The following is a 23,342-nucleotide window of genomic DNA, read 5'->3' as shown; positions in this document are numbered from 1 at the left end:
TTAAACAAATACTAAGAAATTTGGGGTTTCAGAGTGTTTATGTACACCCGCTGGGTCTTAATTTTTTTTTTCATGTTTTTATTTACTTTTGAGAGAGAGAGGGAGAGACAGAATCCCAAGCAGGCTCCACTCTGTCAGCGCAGAGCCTGATGCAAGGCTTGAACCCATGAACGGGTGAGACCATGACCTGAGCTGAAATCAAGTTGGATGCATAACCAACTGAGCCATCCAGGTACCCTGTTTTCAAATAAAACTTTCAAATAGTTTTACCTTTCTTCATTAGACAAATATTACAGGCACACCTCAGTAATACTGTGGGTCCAAGAGAGCGAAAGAGGTTTTTTTTTTTTTTTTTTGGTTTCCCAGTACCTGTAACTGTTTACACCATAGTCTATTAAAGTATGCAATAGCATTATGTCTAAAAACCATGTACATAACTTTAAAACATTTTATTGCTAAAAGTTGCTAACCATCATCTGAGCTTACAGCAAATCATAATCACTGATCACAGACCACTATGACAAATAAAATGAAAAAGTTTGAAATACTGAGAATTATCAAAACGTGACAGAGTGAGCAAGTGTTAGAAAAACAGCACCAACAGACTTGCTCGATGCAAGGTTGCCACAAACCTCTTACCTATAAAAAACACAGTATCTGCGAAGCACAATAAAATGAAGTGCAGTAAAACAAGGTATGCCTGTATTGAATACTAACTTTAAAATAACCCATTTAATCTGTAAATACTGTAAATAATCTGTAAATCTGTAGTCTACACATCCCATTTCATTTAATGAATGCTGGAAAAAATGACAGAGCACTAGTTCTAAAACCACTCAGAGCTAGGTACAAATGCAAATTCTACCACTTATTAGCTGCATGACTTTAGCCAAATTAAATTAGTTGGCCTATTTTTTAAAATTTCAGTTTTATTACATATATTAAGTAGGGAAAACAACAGTACCTACCCCACAGATTATAAATCCCACATGGTTTCTGGTTTCACATACTAGAATTATCTTCTGACTGGATAAAAAGCATGGAAACCATCTCTTATTTTTAGATGTTTACTAAAATTCCTCTTAAGAGTTATACGCTATATTACTTGGTTTACCCTGGAACCAAAGAATCACAAGCACAATCAAGAGACAAAATTTAATATATGCACACAGTTTTATATATAATGCAGCATCACACCATGTAGGGCATTTACTCTTATTTTATACATTCAGATATGTTTGAAACACTTCTTAAGGCTACAAAACAGAACATAGAAAAATAAACAGGAATATATCCAACACTTACAAAAAGTGATATGATAAAGAATATAAAGTACTATTTTCCTTTCAACACTTCAAAAGATATGTATATATACTTTTTTTTTTTTACAAGTAACATCACAAATGATCACATCTTCACATGCTTTTACGTATTATTTGTACTCAGTGTAAGGCTATTATCATTTTTCATACATAAATTTTCTTCTAGCTCTGTAACAATGCAATTTTTAATCCATTCAAGTAAACTCAACCCCAAAGTTGCTGTTTCCCAGCATTAAGACATGCACCCACCCCTCTTCTAAGATTTTCTAAAACTTGTATTTCAGGGGGGAAAAAAAATTCCCATTTAGTGGGAAATCCCAATTAGCGGGAGAGTAAATGGCTGACGCTAGTAGCAAAACCTTAGTTCTTTGAAAATGACATATTGGAACTGAGCCATTACTAAGATTTTAAACAAAAACATAATAGTATTTAGACATTAAATAGGAAGCAAAATACAGTAAACAGAAATCGTGTAGCCAAATATGCATTCTCTTCAGCTACACTAAAATGGACCTTGCTTAGTACCCATAAGTGAAAGACTAAGGTTACCTCATCTAAAACCAAAGGTAAAATAAATGAGGCATAAATAAATATTGCTAGTTTCTAGGATGGCTGAATGTTTTCTAAACCAGAAATGGTCAGAAAGGAACTTTATTGCACCAAGTCAATCATTAGCAAGTTTGCAGTTCACAGGCATTTTAATTCAACCTTGAGTCACAAAGGAAACACACTGCAAGAATATACATAGTTTGCATCAAATAAGCTGTTGTCAGCATCGTGGTTTGGGAAGACCTACTCCTGCCAGGTCAAGGCAGGTTCTGAGCTTAGGTCAGCCATGAAAATGAACATATGGGTTACCAGGAAACAAGACAAGGACTGCACAGATGCTGGCATCCTGCTGCCACCGACTGCGTGGAACAAGAGCCGAAGATGCATCTGAGAGGAAACGAGGAAACGACTGGAAGAGAAATATACACGACGCTAAAAGGAAAGGGACAGGAATCAAGTTCAGCAAAAGCAACTAACTAAAATGAACAGGTGAGCTTTGGTCATTCTAAACATCTGTTCTTCAAAATGTGTATAATCGTAATATGGTGAAGTTCCATAATTTCCAACTCAAAATACAAATGATTCTCACTTCTAAGCTTTTGTTTTTCTCTTATACAGGAACGTTGTATCTCATAGCAACATACCTTATGACTCAGTTAAAATGAAGGAGGACAAAAGCTTGCTTGGCCCTAATTTGACCACAGTATAAGGCAAAATCCCCTGCACTAATACATTTAAAACAAAACTAAAGGGAAAATAAAAACTGACCTTCATGCAAAGACCAGTAATTTTAAAACTAATTATCAAAAGTCAGAATCCTTTTAGTCCAGAGGTCACTGAGTAAAGTACAATCTGCTACTAAAGTTCTCTTTCAGCACTGTTTCCGTCATGTCCTGGAGGTAAGATATGGGAAACAGGAAGCAAATCAGTGTTTCCTGCAGGAACTATATATTCTGTTAACTGAGGTAAGACACAGGGACAGTAAAAACATGAATGATATTCTTTCCTATCCAATTTTGAGACGTGTCCAGAAGAAATCGATCAAATCTCAGTCAGAAGATCAAAGACACTGGGAAGAGCAATTTCTTTTGGACTCCTGAGATCAAACGTCTTTGAACATTAAAATCTAGTCATTATAATCTAAATGTGTTTTCATAACAATTATCAGGTAAGCTAATGTGACATATAAAAAATGAGCTGAAAGTGGAGGACCCTATAATCTCATTCCATTAATAACTGTTTCTGTTAACTAAGATAAAAATGGCTTCAGCAGTACTTTCCCCAATTGTTCTAGCTTAGAAGATGACAACAGAAATTCCTTTCAACAAGTTCTCTCAAATTTTTTTTTTCCCACAAGACCATCCATCTTTACAAATTCCTACCTAGCACCATCATAATAAAACGTTATCTTCCAAAGTGCTCTCTAAAATCCTATGTCACAAAACATCTAAATACTAATCACTACTCAAATCAGCAGTTACACAGACATTAGGTAATTAAAACAACACAGAGGTAAATAACCATCATTACAGTACAGTGGAGATTCAACTGAGCCTAGCTGGCATCCAAACATTCCTGTGGGTAATCGAACCCAGAGAACTCATCTGCTTCAGTTTGTCAAATTCAAGTGAATTGTATTTGCTTTTAAAAGTAATTTGCCGTTTAAAAAAAAAAAAAACTATTTTTGGCTAGGTATATTACACATGGCATGCAAAGGGAAATTACTACATCATTTGCATAGCACTCAAACTTCCTGACCAAAAGAAAACAAACACAGATGCATGAATACTGTGTTGATTCAGTTAAATCTCCAACTGAGAAGAGAGTGCAACATGCAAAGGGAATTTCCATAAATACTGCAAAGACCAAAAAGAAGCAGGATCAGGAGAGAGATGTTACAGAAGGGGTAACAAGCTATACAATGCAAAGCAACCATTTTCTAGCAGCATCCTCTAGAAAAGAACTAGAAATCACAATCATCCTTTTTTTGTACAATAGTCCCAGGCATGTGACAAGTAGAACATGCAAATGTAAAGTGATACACATAACCAATGGTGCAAAGAGAAAAACAAAACACAGTAACTCCATAGAAACCTGTCAAGCTAAAAATTTTTTTAACATTTCTTCTCACAAAATATTTAAATCTGTCAGTGCATTAGTGTTAAAGTGGCATTAAAAAACTTCTGCAGTTTTAACAGATGCAGATTATTTTCAAAATGCATAGCATCTACATTTCTTTCAAGTAGGCACCATGATATTTACACCAGTGCTAGGAATTCTTGGTGGAAACAGCCATTTCATTAGATTTCCTATTATTTCTTAAACATCTGTCTTGTATGCGATCTCAAGTTCAACAAATACTCACCAAAATTCAAAAATATACCCTATGAATATTAAAAGAACTATATACAACATTTCTAAGACACAGGTTAATAGGCTGCCTTATGTGTAATATTAAAGAGAAGACATTATTCAAGTTTGACAGATATTGAGATGAAAGGCCTTTGGGTTGGAAGCATTTCAAAAGACAACAGTGTTTTAGGCTAAGAATCATTTGAGCCCAGTTTATGACTAAGGCATTGCATAATAAAATATACATTTCTATTTGGTGCAATGTTATGTTTTGGAATCTATAGTGTGTCAAATGGTATATTTTTCTTGTCACTTTAGTAAACACTATAAAGCACACATTTCCAACATCTGAAATTAAACTTATGTAAGGAAAAAAACCAAACACTAAATCTAAGTTTTATATTAAGCTGTTTATAAAAAATACTTTAACAAACTTATTTTCTACTTTTTATGGGGGCAGCTACCTGATAAACAGATTTTGAACAAAGAAAAATGGCAATGCCAGGAATTCACCTGCCCCTTGAACGCATATCCAAAATCTCTTGTCCAGGATGGGAGTGAGGGTGAAGGGGGAGGGGAGGAGATAGTTCCAATGTGGGTTTTTATTTAATGATTTTGTTAAAGCCTTCAGAAACATTCCACCTAAGAAGAGGTTTCTGCTCTAAAATACCACAGCAGCGACCGTCAAGTGTTTTGTCCCCGATGGCCATCTCCCATCCCAGACCTCCTCCTATCCCCCCGATAAGGCCGTCCTCGGACATTTCGATGGTACTGATAACCTTCATCTCGGCTTCTGCTTGGCTGCCCCTTCCAGGACTCCTCACCTCGCGCATGTTGATAACCTCCTCTACCAGAAGAGCCCCAATCACTTTTGTACTTCCTGCCTCCATAAGTCTGATTATAAAACTGCTTGGATCTACCGCTTCTCAGAATATTAGATACTTCGTTTTCATCTTCTGAACTCTCTTCTTTTGGTCTTTGCACTCTGCTAGCCACAGAGTTGGCCCCACTGACCACATCAGCAGCAATCTTAGGATCTTTCACTTTTTCTGACTTCTCCTTCAGACTTGGAATGGTCCTCTTAGGCTCAAGCTCAACAGGCACAGTTTCTCTCTCTCGGTTTAGAATCTGAGTGGGAAGATGAGCCTTTTCCTCTGCTACAGGAGGGATGGTAGCCGATGCCAGATCTGCCTTAGGTGTCTGGGATGACTGCTCCGCTCGGCCCTCACGCTTACTCATACTAGCTTCAGGGAGAGAATGTGTGCCTTCGCCTCTAGCCTCCCGAAACTCATCCACTGCTGAAACTGAACCACATTCTTTAGACAGATCCAGATTTTCCAGGGGGAGATCCAATTCTTTCTCATCAGAGGGCAGAACAATATTCTGCCGCATTACTGGATTTTCTATAAATCCCTGAAAAGGGTATCCATACCAAACATGAGGAAAGAAAGGAGGTGCAATAGGAACTGGGCCTAAGAATGGACTAGGTCCAAAGGACGGTTGTGGGAACATATTCTTGCCACTTAGTGACTCTTCATATTCAGCATGAAGAAGCTGCCCAGAGTTTTCAGATTCAAGATCAGGCTGGTAAGACAACTGTCCGTGACCTTCAGACACCTGAGATGGAGGGATGACCAGAGGTGAAGAATATGTTGGTGGTCCGATCTCTGCCTGTGGCATCTGACCATTAACACTGGCCTCAGTCTGCATAGGAAAGTGTGCATCGGTACAGGTACAATCACTTTCATTCTGAGCAGAAGGAGCTTCCTGGAACCAAGGATTTGGAGGATACACAGGGACAGAGACCTTTGGGTACATCCTGCAGGCTGCCAGGTAGGCCTGGTGCAGAGGGTACAGGTAAGAATGTGGGGCCCACATAGGACAACTATACGCCTAAAAGAGACAAAAACAGTAACATAAACAAAAAGGGGAAAAGAAGTTTAGAGTGAGTGCATCAAATGTCTCGTGCCTACCAAGACCATATAATCACTGTGATATAGAACATGAAAAGGACTTACAAAATTCAATCACTGCTCTAAGATTCCATTCTTTATTCCTATCTAGAAATGAACCCAAACTCCTGGTACTGAGGTGACAGGAGACAATGTAATGAACTCACCCACAGATTATCATAATCATTAATTCCATCCTTTGGATATAACTACATCCCAGATCTGTAACTAGATCCCAGAAACAACCACCATTAAGCACTTGAGCTGCCAGCTTTGAATAGCTCAATCGCTGGTTGTTTAGCTTGACCTGCACTTGTATTCTGGCTCCACCACGAACTCACTGTGTGACCCCATGCCAACTAGTTAATGGGTCTGGACCTTTCTGTTCTACCAGAAAAATATTGGTATAGAAGTAGATGATCCCCAGTGTTAAGACTCCACAGGTCTAGGAGCCAGACCCAAGGGCATTCCAACCGCAAGGATTAAGTCAGAGAAGGTAATACTGAAAATAATCTGAATCCTTCCCCTGCAAAGGGCCAGCTAACCACCAAACATGAAGAAAAATGTACCAGCTAATTGGCAAATTAACCAATTAGCTAAAGCCAACATTAACTAGGTAAATATAAAACAAGGCAGTGAATACAGTAGACGATAAAATTAAGTCTCCTTGTATGAACTCACTGGTAGATTACAGTACAGCAATTCATTTCATATTTTAATAGTCTAAAACCCACAGAAATTAATCCAAGACAGGAGCTAACACATCAGGACACAGAGTTCTCCAGCCTCTCTTTCTAAGGCAAGTTATTTCTAGGTTGACTACTTCCGAAAGGATACCTCTGCTATGCTCGTGAACACACCACCTCCCATAGGAGAAGTTTTACAAGGTTTTTCCTTCTTCCCTTCAACAAATGAGGTAGATGGAAGAGTATTATCCACATAACACAAATGAAAAAAGCTAAGATACACTAAATGACTTGCCCAGAGACAGGCAGCTAAAAAGTGATGAAGCAGAATTTCAAACCCAGATCTTCCACTGAATTCCCCAATGAGGGCATTTTCACTAGGCTGCCCCAGGAATGAGGACCATTTCCTGAATATATTCACAGGGTTAAACCATTTCCAGTTAAAAAAACAAAAAACAAAAACAAAACAAGCAAGTTCTAGAGCCTCAACCACTACCAAAACCACACAATACAGTGCTGAAAATCCTAGTTCTTAAAATAATGTGATCTAGTAAACCTTAGGTTGCTATTCACTGACAGGGTAGGAGTTAAGATTATTTAAATACTGATAACTTAAAACAGCATTAACTTAAAACCAACTTTTAAATGATAAAATGTAAATACCTTTACACCAAGATTAAAGAAGAATCGAAGAATGTTCTTATCTAAAAATAAATAACAATAATTACTAAAATCATACATTCAAAAAGGGTTTTTTTTCCCATTATCCTCAAACAATATAGCTCTGAAGACAATTTTGCCTACTCAAATTGTTTCCTCTAACCTGTAATATGAAACATAGGTAAAAACTGTAATAACCCAAATCAAGTTCTGTTACTGTAAGGTAATTCCAGGTTCAATATGCTTTGTCTGTGCTAACATCTAAGTCCTAAAATAGCTTAAATTGAGATTTTTATCTGATTAAAATTAATTTTGTGTGAAGGAAATTCAGGTGTTCAGTGTATTGGTTTCCCAACTTCTCCGTGGGGTTTTAAAAATTACGAAATAAAAATGTTGGGGGATAAGAATAAAATCAACATAAACCTAACTCATTATTAACATTAGAAAGTATTCATTCGACATTAACCAGCTATCCATAGACTCAAACATCAAACCACTAATAAAACAAAATTGTCCACAAAATCCAGGTAAAGAGCATAAAGTCACTGCATTACTCTTTCAATTTTTCTACAGATAGAAAATTCTGCAAACTAAAATTCCTTTAAAAAAAGGCAAACTTAAAAGAAATTCTTAAAAAATACATAGTTATATTCATTCCTCTCATTTTTTTCATGGAAAAATAGGAGTGGTCTCAAAACCCAGTCCAGTGATGAGAAAACTCAGTAATGCTTAGTTACCTAGTCGGTGACATTATTAAAATTTAACTCAAAATGGTTTTAGGCTGTTTTTGAAAAAAATGACATACGGGAGGGATAGTTACTAAATATACAAAAACCATATTCCAATCAAACACAAGCTGAAACAAAGTGAATGCCTCATAGTCAAATCCTTCTCTCCCTACAGTCAGCCCTTCGGGTTCCTCCTAAGTAACATAACCTCTGACCCCTATTCACATTTCCTGCTGAACCCATATCAGTATTTGATAAATAAAATCATTCTGAACTAGGAAAAGGATCTCACCTTTAGGCAGGTCCTCCCCGGTGTGACACAGTGAATAAGGTGGTGCAATGGCTCGATCTCCCTTTTCATTATAAGGAAACCCAGGGTAGAGTGGGTCCTGGTAAAGGCTCAACGTCTGAGGCAAAGGCATCAAGGGCTGGTTAACTGCCTGTATTGACACAGGAACTGGAGAGGGTGTTAAATGAGCTTGGGACACAGCAGAATCAGGTCCAGTAGTCAGAGTCTGTGTCACTGACAAAACAGGAATTTGAGCAGGGACACCTACAAAAGAGAAAAAGGAAGCACAAGCTATAAAAAGGTGAAAATATTTCTCCCTAAAATATAAGTCTACATGAAGCTAAAAGGTGAAGAATGCTGTACAACTAACATAACTGATAAAAAGAGGCGTTTAAGCAATCTTTTATTGATTATTAATTATTAACCTTTTACTTTTTATTAAGCACCTTTTATACCAACTAAGGACCCTCCGAGACACACAGGAGGAAATGAGGCCAGGAAACAAGCCTTGAGTCAATGTCCTCTAACAGTAGCTCTTACAAACATGAGCAAGACACACAGCCTGGCAAAAGGTTCAATGGCTGGGGCAGGGAGAGTATCAAGTGCTGGTCAATGGGAAATGCAAACTGTGATTGTCAGTGCTGAGCAATCGAAGCAACTAGTGGGGACAACTAGCTCAAACATTTTGCTCCTGAGATCCTGAGGGTACATGTCGAATACCAAATTAAACTGGTCCTCCCATGCTAGAAGCAGGGCAAAACAGAGGATCACAAAAAGCTCTGTGAGGCTCCACACGCCTAACCCTGCTCTGAGGTCAAGCTATCAAGAATTTGAAGTCTCTGGGGTGCCTGGTTGGCTCAGTCAGCAGAGTGTGCAACTCTTGATCTTGGGGTCACTGAGTTCGAGCCCCATGTCGGAAAAAGATTACTTGAGAAAATATTTTTAATAATAATTTTAAAAGTTTAAAAATAAAGAACTTAAAGTCTCTGACTTGGAAAGCTTTCGTTGGCTGGTTCAAGGAACTTTTTAATTCTTATCTAACCTGTTGGTCCAAAAGTTGTAGGTTCACTTGGCCAGGCTGGCACAGTGGCTGGTAAAGAAGGCACCGCAGGAGTTAGATGTACCTCTGGAGAAACTAGAAGGGGAGCTGGATTTGACAAAGACACATGTTCTGCTGGCTTCTTCAAGAGAGGGGGTGGAAAAAGACAAAAGTTCATTTTGCTTAACACTAATTTTAACACCAAATGTACCCTGAGCTGCCTTTTACATAACTACAGCTTCTATATAGATTTTTCTGATCTCAGAAATGAGAAACACAGTAGATAAAATTTCCACACAAATTTAATCCTAACCAAGGATTGCCTACCAAAAGTCACAGAAGACACTGGCAGAGACAGAAACAAACTCTAAAGCATCTTAAATAATGCTTTTCCAGGAAAGAAAGAAAAATCACTGAAATCATTTTGAAATTCACGAGTTATTTAGAACTGCTCTTCACACACAGATATACCATAAACTGTATGCTTTCTAACGAACATGAAGAATGTTAACTGAGAGGTAAGGAAGGACTAAGAACTTTATTCCCATATTAGACTGAGACCCTCCCTTCTATAAAGTGTTAAAGATTCAGACAACTCTTTAGGAAGTTTTAAAATACTGCAGTAATTTATAATTTCCCTTCAAAAATCTAATTTTCAAGCCAACCCAACCCACCATAAAAATAACACAAGACACCAAATATTAAGTTTATTCAAAATCAATTCACAAGTAAGGCTTCTATGTCCAAAATATGGTAATTATAAAAATAACATTCCAGGTGGCACCTGGGAGGCTCACTTGAACACCCGACTCAATTTCAGCTCAGGTCATGATCTCAGTTAGTGGGTTCAAGTCCTGTGCCGCACTCTGTGCGGACAGCTCAGAGCCTGGGGCCTACTTCAGATTGTGTCTCCCTCTCTCTCTCTGACCCCTGCCCCTATGCTCTGTCTCTAAAAAAATAAATGTTAAAAAAATTTTTTTTAATAAATAACATTCTACAGAGGAATGTCTGGCTGGCTCAATCAGTAGAGTATGTAGCTCTTCAGGTTGTGAGTTCAAGCCCCACACTGTGTGCAGAGATTACTTCAAAATAAAATCTTTAAAGGGGCACATAGGTGGCTCAGTCCCGTAAGTGCCTGACTGATTTCAGCCCAGGTCATGATCTCACGGTCATGAGATCTGAACCCCACCTCAGACTCTGCACGGACAGCAAGCAGCCTGCTTGGGATTCTCGGTTTCTCTCTCAAAAAAATCCACAGAAACAGAACATTCTAGACTAAGCGACAAAAGAATTACAGATGAATCATAACTGTACCCAAATTATGACGCCAGAGTAAATCCTCCCAATTTATTATTTATTTAAGAAAGAGAGAGAGAAAGAGAGAGGGAGAGAGGGAGAATGGGGGAGAGGGGCAAGAGAAAGAGAGAATGCTAAGCAGGCTCCAAACTAACAGAGGGGCCCTGATGCTGGGCTTGATCCCACTAACCATGAGATCATGACCTGAGCTAAATAAATTCAAGAGTCATATCCTCAAACAACTAAGCCATCCAGGCACCCCTGGGTTTCTTTCTTCTTTGTATGATCGTTTAAAAACAGGGGCACCTGGGTGGCTCAGTCGGTTAAGTGTCCAACTCTTGATTTTGACTCAGATCAGGATCCCAGGGTTGTGGGATCGAGCCCCACGGTCATGGGATTGAGTCCCACATTGGACTGCGCTGACAGCATACAGCCTGCTTGGGGTTCTCTCTCTCCCTCTCTCTGCCCCTCCCCCACTTGCTCTTTCTCTCTCAAATAAACATTAAAAAAAGAAGAAAAACCCCACAGAATGAAGCATTCAATGTCAAATTCAACAATGTACTTACTTGCTCTGCAGGTGGGCATTCTAATTTCTTTGACTTTGATGGTGATGAAACTCTTGTACATTTCTCATCACTAACATTCTTTAGAAGCAAAAGCGAAACTTTATGTCAAAAACCCAAATTCTATGATAATCATGGTTGTCTCTACAGTTCACCCTACCTGCACCTGACTGAACCCTCTCACGACTAAGTATTTTTTCAATTATACCTGGTCTTAAACAGGTAGATAACTTGGCCTGCACATCTTGATCCTATCAAACTATTAGACAGTTTTTACTGGGAACGTGATTTCAAAAATCTCTAAAAATCTCAATCTATATACAGTAATGGAAAGTAAAGCTACTCTCCACTCTCCACCAATTCAGATAGGTGATCAACATGTAGCCTTGAAGAAATGGTTATAATTTGTGAGTGAATTCTCCTCAAGCACTATCATCTTTTCCCAATTTTTTTCCTCTGCTTTTCTACTTCTGTTAACACTTAGTTATTAAATGATGAAATCACCTCCAGCTTCTCCTTTTACTTCTTCCTGCTATACTACCCACGATGTTTAAGAAGGAAAAGAGAGAAAGAAAAGATGCAATTAGTATTTAAAACATTTACCTCCAATGCGCTTGGCTCAGGTTTTTTATCCAAGTGTGAATGTCCATGGACAGAGTCTATAACAGACCAAGATAAAAAAGAAAACAGTATCAACTACTAGATAGGTCTGAGGACAGAATAAAATATGAAGACAGAGCCTAAAGGACTATCTGAACTGTGTTTAGTCAGTGAAAAATGCAGTTTTCAGAATAACATTTAACATGCTTTAGCTTGAGTCAATGTGTCTCTGCAATAGTGAGATACATGACATTATACTGTTTAATGATTTAAAAAGGGTTCTTTCCCAATGTATGACTTTAAGCCAGGCACAGAGCTCTAGCATCTGCTTTCAAATGATGAAATAACATACCTTTATCTTTCCGTTCTTCGGTATCCATTCTCCGCCTGCTTCCTTTTCTATCACTTACATGTGACGATTTTCTCTGGACACATGGGTTGCTACTCTGAGAAGCTGACTGACTGACTGATGAGCTCTTAAAATGAACAAAAACCCAACACTTTGTTTTAAAGATTTACTCACAAATATATGAACAAAAGTCTTGCAATTAATCTTAACTCTTCATACAGCTGATCAGAAATCTCAATATTCATAGCCCTATGTCTTTATACTTCCAAAACTACAAAAAATAGGACATGGGTTCATGTTTAATTAATACAGCAACAGCCTTATTAATAAATCAAAAATATCAGGCAATCAGACCATCGGCCTAAATTAGGAGTGAAACCCCCCTTCAGGAAGTCACCCTTACCAAACCTTCACCTTGCAACCTACACTTACATTCTTTGCACCAAGAATAGCACTCCTCATACCAACCTTCAAAAGCAGCTATTGTAGGGCCACAGTCCTTTGTGAGGGAAAGGAAAAATACCCAAGTGCAAATTAGCAGATACAGTACACTAGGATTCTTACCACTGAAAATGCTGACCATCGGCAAATTACTTAAGCTCTGCATGTGAGCCAACCTTCTAACTGGTGAAACAAAGGGACTGGAGTAAGTCAGGTTTCCAAGCTAACCTATCACTGAAGTCCTTTCCTCCTCTAGCTCTTTGTGAATAAATGTTGCACACAGCTGAGAATAGGATCTCAACCTTCTGTGGCAGGAGTTTTCTAGAAGACAAACCTGAGTCACTATCAAATCCAAGACAGGTCAACAGGTCTTAAAATGGTGAGTATGACAACCCATTTTAATAACCAAAAAATTTCAATTTATTCCATCGCATTTACAGTAGTTGTATTTTTATCATTCACTAACAACAGCAACAAAAAAAAAAAAAAAAAGAAAAGAAAAAGCTAGGAGTACAAGCTTAAATGATTTGTACTTTTTTTATTATCTAAATGTTCTGTTATGGGAAAATAACATCTATCACATTGGAGACAAATATACTTAGATATAGACCACGCCTAATGCACACACAGATTTGGGCACATCTTCCAATAACTAAGCTCCAACCCCTGTGCCAGATTGAACTGCTATTCCAGATTAGTGGTTTTCAACTGAGCATCTGATACTTCTAAAGGATTCCACAGAGGTCAGAGGACAGAGAATGGAGTGTATGATGCTTTAATATTTTATACTGGTATACCTGGTAGCCTCCTGTAACATTCTATTTCATTTGTTTAATCCATTGTTAAGAAAAAAGTGCCCAACCACCATTCTGAATCACACAGCACTTGGTACTACTTACCAATATTTAACAGACCACAGGCACAGGGCTACCACTACTTCCAAACTGAATTGGTTACCTTTCTCTCTATGCTGCCAATGAACCCTCCTCACAGAGCATTTTACTTCACTCTCTAGGAGAACTATTTTTCCTTCTGACTCCCCCAAAAGAATGAAGAAACCCAAGGGTAAGAGAACATTTCTTTCTTCAGAGAGGTATTCATCATAGCCCAGCATCTGACACACAGAGCAAGGGCAAAGCCACAAGGGTTACATATAGCAGCACCTCCCAACAGCCAATACTCTGACAACTCTTCTTGGATATATTAGGTCCTGGTGTATTTAGTAAAGGACACTGAAGAGTTTCCTGATTTTATAGATGTATCTTTTTTACTGAATGTGAACATCTATTGCATAACTAACAGAATAAATATATTCTGTTTTGGTTCAGGAGAAAATACTAAACTAGAAGTGAGCTAACCAATTTACTTGCATCAACTCTGCCAACAACTAGTAATATCTTCAGACCTCATCTTCTTCATGAATAATGTAAAAAGGAAGGGCAACTAAATGATCTTTAAGGTACCTTTCAGTTTAAAAATAACTAATCTACCATTAGAAACTATGGTTTCATATAAAAACTGTATTAAGGACAGACTTCTAAATAACTTTTAAAATCTCTTTTTATACATACGGAAAGGGCTGGGAAAGCCTGTTCATCTCTGTTCTGAATCTCGTAGAGTAAACGAGATTCTTCTATAGCTTGCTTCTCTCTGCGCTCTTCTGGGGAGAGGCCAAAATAGTTAGATTCTCGACTCGTGTGATCAAAATCCTCAGCTCTCTCACGATCAGGTTTTCTGTCAAATAAAACATTGTCATGAAAAAAAAAAAAAAAAAAAAAAGACAAAATGTTTGAGTACCTAAAATAAAATAACCGTTTTTGCAATACAGTATTTGACTAACTTAGCTACACTACGATATTACAGAACTTTTGATGGCCTAATAAATGTTCAGTAAATGGAAATTCCTGTAGCTCACGCTACATGACAGTCAAGAAGGCTAACAACAGGGGAAAAAAAAGAAAAATATAACTCACTTCTAAATGATACAGAATTGAGATTTTTTTTTCTCTTTTCATCAGGGCAGAAATTTAAACACTTATATACACTCTTTATGCCATATTCCAATACTTTCATAGAATTTACTTTTAAAAGAAAGAGAAAGTTATTAGTTTAAAACTCAAGAGCACTCTCATTTTCTGTACTAAGGGAAACATTCAAAGCAGACACCAGGACCATCCTCCCGCTTTTTGGATGATACTGAAGAGAAATAGAAAGCTGAAAAGAATAAAAATAAAAATACACCCAACTAGATACTAACTGCAAATAAGACTACCATCACCTCATTTGGAAGTCTGGTCCAAGAAGGATGACAAAAAATACACAAGTAGTTTAATAACCTATAACGTAACTCTAATGTGTTTATATGGCTTATAACTATTATAAGCAGTATGAATACTATTTCTACCATGTCAAATAGTTCCACAATAGTGGAAAATGAAAATCCAAAACCTACAGGAAAAACACACTGTCACAATACAAAAACATATAACTTCCTTTAAAGAGTGAGGACACAATGATACCATCTCATTTTTTTTATGTCCAAAATTACGAATAGCCTTTTCATTTCTTCGGATAGTCCCACTTAAAATCACACCCTAATTCCAATAGGGCAGATGTCAATCCCAATTGGGAGGCAGAGGAGCAAATGTGGACCTTCATAATCTTAGTTAAACTAGTCTTTCTCATATCCCAGAGAGGATTCAGCACATGCTACACATCCCTGGAAAGCTAACACTACCCTTATTACACTGTGTCCCATCACCCAAAACTGTCCATCTCACCCTCACCCACCACACAGCAAAAATCAAATCCTTCCTATTTGCATTTTGCTAAAGAGATATCTGGCAATGACATTATTCCTTTTCAGCACTTGCACAATGAAAGTATCCATGTCAATCCTAGGTGTCTATTATATTTTATTATCTCCAAAGGGAGAGACCAATATCAGTAAGAAATGAAAAAGTGAGGTCTCACATCCAACATTACAATTATAACTTCTTTTATTCTATAAAAGAATTCAAAACGAATGTGTTAAATTTAAGAAAGTCAAGATAAACCAATGGGCTTAAATCAATTGGACTATTATAAAATTCCATACTTTAGATTTTTTAATTACACAGAATTATCATTATTATTGAGTATTCAATCATCAGCAGTCTCTACATTTGTGTTAGTATACTAGTAAAATTCACCCTCACAACCACAGTGGAGAAGATATACTAACTGCAAATACAGCAGGCTCCTGTCATCAGTCAAATGTTAAAAATTCTTTGAAGCTTTATATCTATAAATCACCCACTGCCTTCTCCTATGAAGTGTTATAATACACAGCTAACACATTAAAAAAAAAAAAAAAAAGATCCTAGTAAGACAAAGACATTTCACAATTGGTTATTCTACCAATTCCTAAGAGATTGGATACAACACGAGAAACACACCGGACATAAATTCAATCTGTAGTAAATAAAATCATACAATTAGTTATTTAGTAGTGTATGTGTATTTTCTTTAATATTTAAAACACTAAAGAGTATCTGTGCTCAAGGGGAAAAAAATGATCCTTCTCAAGTCTACTAAAAAAGTGAGAATTTTATTAAAGGAAAATCTCAATTCTGCCTATGACATTCCTATATTTACTTCATATTTTTAGGTTTCCAAAGTTAATATTCAAAATAAGTTAGTCCTCTTAAACACTTTGCCTGCTTTGAATAAGAAGCTATTGGATATTAATGGAGTCTAATGTCCAAACAACAAACTTCAGCCAAAACTACTTGATTAATGGCTCCAATTCTGTCTGTGGGGAGCAATAACCCACGAGGAGCCCTGAATGTCCTGACACATTATTGCTGGGTTTGCCAAGAATTCAAGGCCCTGACTAATCCTTGCCGAGGGCAATTCTCAGGACTGTGTGTGTATGACTAACTTTAAAGGATTGAAGTAACATCTTCAAGGATTTTTTTTAAATGAGTTTTTTATTCTTTGTTAACGCTTATTTATTTTGAGAGAGAGCACACGCATGCAGGCACGGCAGGGGCAGAAAGAGAGAGATTCCCAAGCAGGCTTCGCACTGACAGCTGGATGCAGGGCTCGATCTCATGACCATGAGGATCATGACCTGAGCACACCTGAGCCAAAATCAAAAGTCAGACACCTAACTGACTGAGCCACCCAGGCACCCCTCTTCTGAATGATTTTTAATCATTTGTTCTCATTAGAACTTTTGGAAAGTTGATTATGAATATATACCTACTTTTTACAAATATGTAAAGTATCCCTGCAGGGATACACAAGAATCTGCTAACACAGGATGGCCTCTGCAGAAGGAAACTAGATCACTGGGAAAATAGAAATAGGAAGAATTATCAAATAAATAAACTTTTGAATGTTTTGGACTTTGAACAATATAATTTCCTACCCCTAATAGTTTGTTAAACTAAAAAGAAAAATGTTAGAGACTTGAAGTAGTGGTGTTTTTTATGATTAAACTGTGCTTTCGTAATTCAAATCCTAAACCTTGGTACCTGTGCATATGACTTTACTTAAAAATAGGGTCACTGAAGAAGTAATCAAGTTAAGATGAGGTCATACTAGGGTAGGGTGGGCCCTAAATGCAAAATGACTGGTATCCTTATTAGAAGAGAGACAGACACAGAGGGAGAACTGCATGTGATGATAAAGGCAGAGGACTGATGCATCCATAAACCAGGGAACACCAAGGACTGTAGGCAACACCACAGAGAGGAACATGAAAGAGATTCCCGCCCCCCCCCCCCCCCGCCTTCAGAAAGAACATACACCTACTGACACTTGATTTCAGACTTCTAGCCTCCAAGACTGAAAATAAACTTCTGTTGTTGGGACACCTGGGTGGCTCAGTCAGTTGGGCATCTGACTATGGCTCAGCTGATGATCTCACAGTTCTTGAGTTCAAGCCCCACATGGGGCTCTGTGTGCACAGCAAGGAACCTGCTTGGGATTCTGTCTCCCTCTCTGCCTCTTCCCCAGTCCCTCCCTCTCTCTCTCAAAAATAAACATTTAAAAAAAAAATTATGATCCTTAAAGCCACCCAGTTTGTGGTACCTTGCTATAATAGCCCCAGAAAACTAAGTGTATTTGTAATGTCAGCCTAGGAACCTACAACTGTCTATAAGATGTTACATAAGCTGTCTTTAATGACAAAAAGTTCAGTATATTCCCAAGAAAGGGGAATGCCCAAAAGCTAAAAATAAAGGAACTTCAAACCACAGCTAGATACATTAGCTGATGCTCTAACTGTTCAGGCAACTGGGGATAAGAGGTTTGGAATGGGTAAGGCATTGGTCACAGCAACCTAGGAGGGCTCCAGCATCCACAAGACACACGGCCACATTTGCATGAAAAGGACAGCCTCAACTTAAGACACATCCTCTCAAATAAAGTTCCTCGAAAGGGCTATAAACTACTCCACAAAAAGGCAGATTAGGGAAAAAATAAAATCCACTGCACAGGAAAATTATGATCCTGAAGTTCATCTGTCTCCAGATATTCAGTCAGATTGCTAATATTCATGATTACATTTATTTACAAAACTTGTAGCCCCATTCAATATGAGACACATTACCACAAACAACCCAACCTTATCAGAACTAAACCAACCATTTTGGTTAAGTTCCTATATCAAGAGTATATAAAGGGAACATCCCCACCCAAGGAATAGGAATACAATTTGAAATTCAACATTTAACATATTACAAGCTACCAGAAAACAACTAAGTGCAAGAGTAAGATTTGGCTACAATAAGGTCTCCCAAGTCATTTGAAAAAAGTTATTCAAAAATAAAGACGCCTTATCTTCAAATTACTTAGACTTATCTGAAGAGAATTAGGTTTTTTTTTTTTGTTTTTTTTTAAATTTTTTTTTTTTCAACATTTTTTATTTATTTTTGGGACAGAGAGAGACAGAGCATGAACGGGGGAGGGTCAGAGAGAGGGAGACGCAGAATCGGAAACAGGCTCCAGGCTCCGAGCCATCAGCCCAGAGCCTGACGCGGGGCTCGAACTCACGGACCGCGAGATCGTGACCTGGCTGAAGTCGGACGCTTAACCGACTGCGCCACCCAGGCGCCCCGAGAATTAGGTAATTCTAATAAATTAGAATAAAAATCTAAAAGAACTAAAATCTTCACATGGTATTTTATCAACAATACTTTTAATATACTACAGACAACTAAATGAACAAAAAGTTGTAAATGTTTAAACTCACATAATTTAGCACATAAAAGAAATGCCCCTCAATTTATATTTCTCTTTCATTCAGGAGGTTACCTTATGATCTGTGAGGGTGTCCTATTAAGATTTTTGTGCTCATTGGAGGGTTTCTGAGACTGTGACCCTGCAGAATGACTAGAGAATGCATGTGGTCTTATTCCTGAAGGATGCTGGAGTCGAGGAGGTAGTGCTGATGGAGCTTTTATTGGCTTGCTTTGATTCTTTGGCCCTCTGTAATCCATGTCTGTGACAAGAAGCCAAAAATACCTCATCATTTTCCTATAATAATAATTTTTAAAAAGCCCAAGTACCATCACCCCTCCTCCAAAGAAAGATTAACTGGACATAATCTAACCAGAGTGGAAATTCTGTCCAGAAGTAGGTTTTCTCATCTTCTTCCCTGATACGGTGTTCCAGCTTTCTGAAGGAGGTGGTTTGAGGTTCTTCGGGGAGTGTCTTCAAAAGAAAGAAAAAGACTTATTATTTTCTTTTAATGTTTATTTACTTTGAGAGAAAGAGAGAGAGAGAGTTGCACGCACATAGAGGAAGGGAAAGAGAGAACCCCAAGCAGGCTCTGCGCTTCAGCACAAACCCAACACAGGGCTTAATCTCATGAATCATGAGATCATGACCTGAGTCAAAATCACGGAGTCGAATGCTTAACCAACTGAGCCACCCGGGAGCTCCAGAAAGACTTATAGTAACAAAATATTCCTAGAAAGAAGATCAATTTTTAAGTATTCTGCATAAATATTTTCAATTTATGGAAGAATTTAGTTTTATAGTTTCTTAGATTAAAAATTAACGTACAAAGCATTTAGCAATCCTAAATTCTAGTCAACTAAGATGACATAAATCAAAAGCATATTTTCCAACCTAAAAAACTAAAGACTGAAAAGCTTTAATCACAATCTAAGCAAAAGATCAGATTAAAAAGGAATGACTGTTTATTCTGTTAGATGTGATGACAGTGCTATAGTTAAGGTAGGGAGGAAGGAGTCCTTACTATGTGAGAGAAACACATAAGCATGTTAAGTGTCTATAAGAAATGGTGTGGTGACGGGGATTTGCTTTAAAATATTCCATCCCATTCTCACTTTTAAAAAGGGGGCAGTTAGGGAGAACAGATTAGAAAAGATTACCAAATGCTGTCAGTTGCTGAAAACAGGGTGATGCTTACACTGGGGTTCACTGTACTGTCTTTACATTTGTGTATTTGAAATTTTCCATAGTAAAGTTTAGGTGTGATTTATTACCCTTTTTTCTAATAAAGACAGCAGCAACTGAAACGAAAGGTGCTGTAAAGTGAGACTGTGGCAGCAAGTCAGCCATTTCACTACTCCATATGACATTTACTGAAAACTAACTACATGCAATGCAGTGTTAAATGAAAATCAGAAATGAATATTGGCCCCTGTCCTCCAATGCTCCCCACTTTACAGTTACAATTTATAGCCAATTTCCCAAACTGCCTTTGTGACAAATGGCACATTTAAAACTGTAAGCAACAAGTTTTTAAAATGTTAACACACAAAACACAAAATTTAAACTCAAACTGCTGTTTCATAAGATCTCAACAAATCCATTTCCTACTAAGAGGCAGTATTTTTGACTGTATTTATAAACACACAGGGCCATTTAGAATTCCTCATGATTTAAGCTAAATGGAAGAGACCATAAATGTCTTAGTTGAAGAGTAGTACATACTTCTTTCCAAGTTCTTCAACCAAAACTGGCCCATTCTCAGAGTGAACCCCTTGAAAGTCTGCATTAGAAAATTTTCCATTGTGATCCAACCTAACCTGTTGAACAATTCCAGAAAGAAGAAATCAGTCACCTGCTTCCTTTGCGTTAACGATCACCTTTTAAATTTTTATCATTTTCAATTAGAGAGATGACGACTATACACTGTTAAAAACAAAACCAAGTTCAAAAGGGTACACCATAAATAATACTTCTCTGACCTCCCAGGCCTCTGTAGCTCTAGCTAAAATAAAGAGTTTTCTTTGTTTACACTTCCTAAATTTTATGAACTGTTTTTGCAAGTAATTCAGGGAGAAGCAAGAGCACAGTCTATCAAGGCTCCAAACAAGAGGCAGCATGTCCTGGTTCTCAAGAAAGGACTATAGCACTGCACACACCAGGATTCTAGGCCCATCTTTTTTGTACTTACCAGCAATATGACCTTTGGCAAGATACTTATGCTTCAGTGTCCTCCCATGCAAAATGGAGCTAATAATAGTACCTACATCACTCATGGAGATGGAATGAGGCACATAGGATATACAGAATGGACACTAACTGCAACTTTGCACACAGCAACCACTCTATAAATGAGAGCAACTATTATTTTAATTACTACTGTCTTCTTACTTTTCCAATATTGACAATGTATAACTGAGACCTTTTTGCCCTCTAAAAATAGATCCATCCCATGTTATCTAATATACAACTGTATTACCCAATGGCAATCTGTGACCAGAGAAAGCCTTTCAGTTTCCTCCTATAGTCAAACGACACTCAATGAACAGGGCTGATCACTGCACTAAAGCCCAATGTACAGCAGCTTCAACTTAACCTACTTTTTTTTTTTTAACTAGATCAAAATCCTAAAGCTGAGGTTTCATTATTCATTAAGCACAAAAGGACCCTTTGCCTTCCTCTCTTCAAGAGTCTAACAATAAAACAGATCTTTCTGAAGTTAATTTGTACCAAAAACTTAAACTACATCTTATATGCTTGAGTATAAATGCACCTTTGAGTCATAGCAAAACAATCAGTTTCCAAACAGATTTCGATTAAATTTTACCTGAGTGAAATAGTCTAGTAGATATAGAAATAAAATACTCTAAAAAAAAAAGCAAGTATCTGCTTAGCATCTACTTTACAAACAGCATGTATTTTACTAAAACCAACTGCAACCTCAAAGGAAATATGCATGATTTAAAACAATGAGTAACAGTTTTAGTGATGCAGCATAAGATAAGCATTCTTCTCTGTTAAGGAGGAGTGAGAAGGGAAGGAGGAGCCCTAAGCCCTAGATCTACTCTTGGTTTTTTCCAAATCACTGTAACAAAAAATTCCACAATTCTGTTCTGTGATTATACCACATTTCTGACAACTCCATAAGGAAGAACCTAAATGAATCATATCTTCTTCCACTTTCAAATACCTCAGAATCAGAACACTTTTACCACTTCTTAAGATAGATGGTCTTTGATGCTGGTAATCCTGGTCAACTGGCTTTTTACAAACTACTTTACCACACAGGAAATGAGTGTTACCTCTACAAGGAAAAATGTTTGTCAATGGCTATTTTAAAGTAGTTTGTAAAAGGCAACACTTCAATGAAAACCATTTTTTTTACGAACATTATCTCCAAATAGTATTTGGTTATTTCTATCACCAAATAGTATATAGGTTATTTCTGTCTTGGAATTAGTATTTTTTCATAAACAAAAACAGTAAAGGAACCTTGGAAATTACCCAGAGTTTCTCCAGCCTTGGCATTACTGACACTAGACTGGACAAGCGTTTGTTGGGGGCTTGGGGGGATGCCCTGTGCACTGTAGGATGTTTGGCAGTATCCCTGGCCTCTACCCAGATGTCAGTAGCACCTCCCCAGTTGTGGGACTACAAAAATTGTCTTCGAACATTATCAAATGCACAGTGAGGATTGCAAAATCACTCTAAGTTAAGAACTGATATAATCCAAATTTCCCCTTTTCTAATCCGCTACTTAAATCCAGAGCAATAGTTTATTCAAAGTAAATGGCATGTTTTCACTCATATGTGGATCTTGAGAAACTTAACAGAAGACCATGGGGGAAAAGGGGGGGGGGGAGTTACAGAGGGAGGGAAGCAAACCACAAGAGACTCTTAAATACACAGAACAAACTGAGGGTTAATGGGGGGGGTGGGGGAGAGGGGAAAGTGGGTGATGGGCAGAGGAGGGCACTTGCTGGGATGGGTACTGGGTATTGTATGGAAGTCAATTTGACAATAAATTATATTAAAAAAAAAAGTCAATGCCAAAACTTCCTTACTATTCACTCTTTTCTCAGTCTAACATAAAACCATTATGTATCTATCAAAATCTTCCCGGATGACTTCCATAAAACTGACCTGTAATGTCAAGTTCAAATCAATTTTGGTGATTTGCCAACTGTAATGAAACTATCTAAAAATCTAAAGTGCTATTGCTGCTTCTTTCAAACAAGTAATATCAAAGACTGACATTGTTCTTAAAGATCATGTGATGGGACACCAT

General features: G+C 37.6%; 1 protein-coding gene across 1 annotated transcript in view; it reads right to left on the bottom strand.

Moving 5' to 3' along the window:
• Positions 1–1,141: 1,141 nt before the first annotated feature.
• OTUD4 (OTU deubiquitinase 4) overlaps positions 1,142–23,342 on the bottom strand; it is a 46,414-nt gene continuing 24,213 nt past the window's right edge. The window contains exons 11-21 of the mRNA XM_058721261.1: positions 20,780–20,874; positions 19,428–19,528; positions 19,130–19,316; positions 14,398–14,560; positions 12,389–12,512; positions 12,040–12,095; positions 11,440–11,517; positions 9,581–9,719; positions 8,542–8,802; positions 7,525–7,565; positions 1,142–6,116 (exon numbers count right to left, since the gene is read on the bottom strand). Of these exons, the coding sequence (XP_058577244.1) occupies positions 4,908–6,116; positions 7,525–7,565; positions 8,542–8,802; positions 9,581–9,719; positions 11,440–11,517; positions 12,040–12,095; positions 12,389–12,512; positions 14,398–14,560; positions 19,130–19,316; positions 19,428–19,528; positions 20,780–20,874 (2,454 nt within the window). The 3' untranslated portion in view covers positions 1,142–4,907. The remainder of the gene's footprint in view (positions 6,117–7,524; positions 7,566–8,541; positions 8,803–9,580; positions 9,720–11,439; positions 11,518–12,039; positions 12,096–12,388; positions 12,513–14,397; positions 14,561–19,129; positions 19,317–19,427; positions 19,529–20,779; positions 20,875–23,342) is intronic.

Source organism: Neofelis nebulosa, chromosome 3 (assembly GCF_028018385.1).
Source record: "Neofelis nebulosa isolate mNeoNeb1 chromosome 3, mNeoNeb1.pri, whole genome shotgun sequence".
Lineage (NCBI taxonomy): Eukaryota > Metazoa > Chordata > Mammalia > Carnivora > Felidae > Neofelis > Neofelis nebulosa.
Note: the sequence above shows the minus strand (reverse complement) of the source record. Positions and strands in the feature narration are given on the sequence as shown.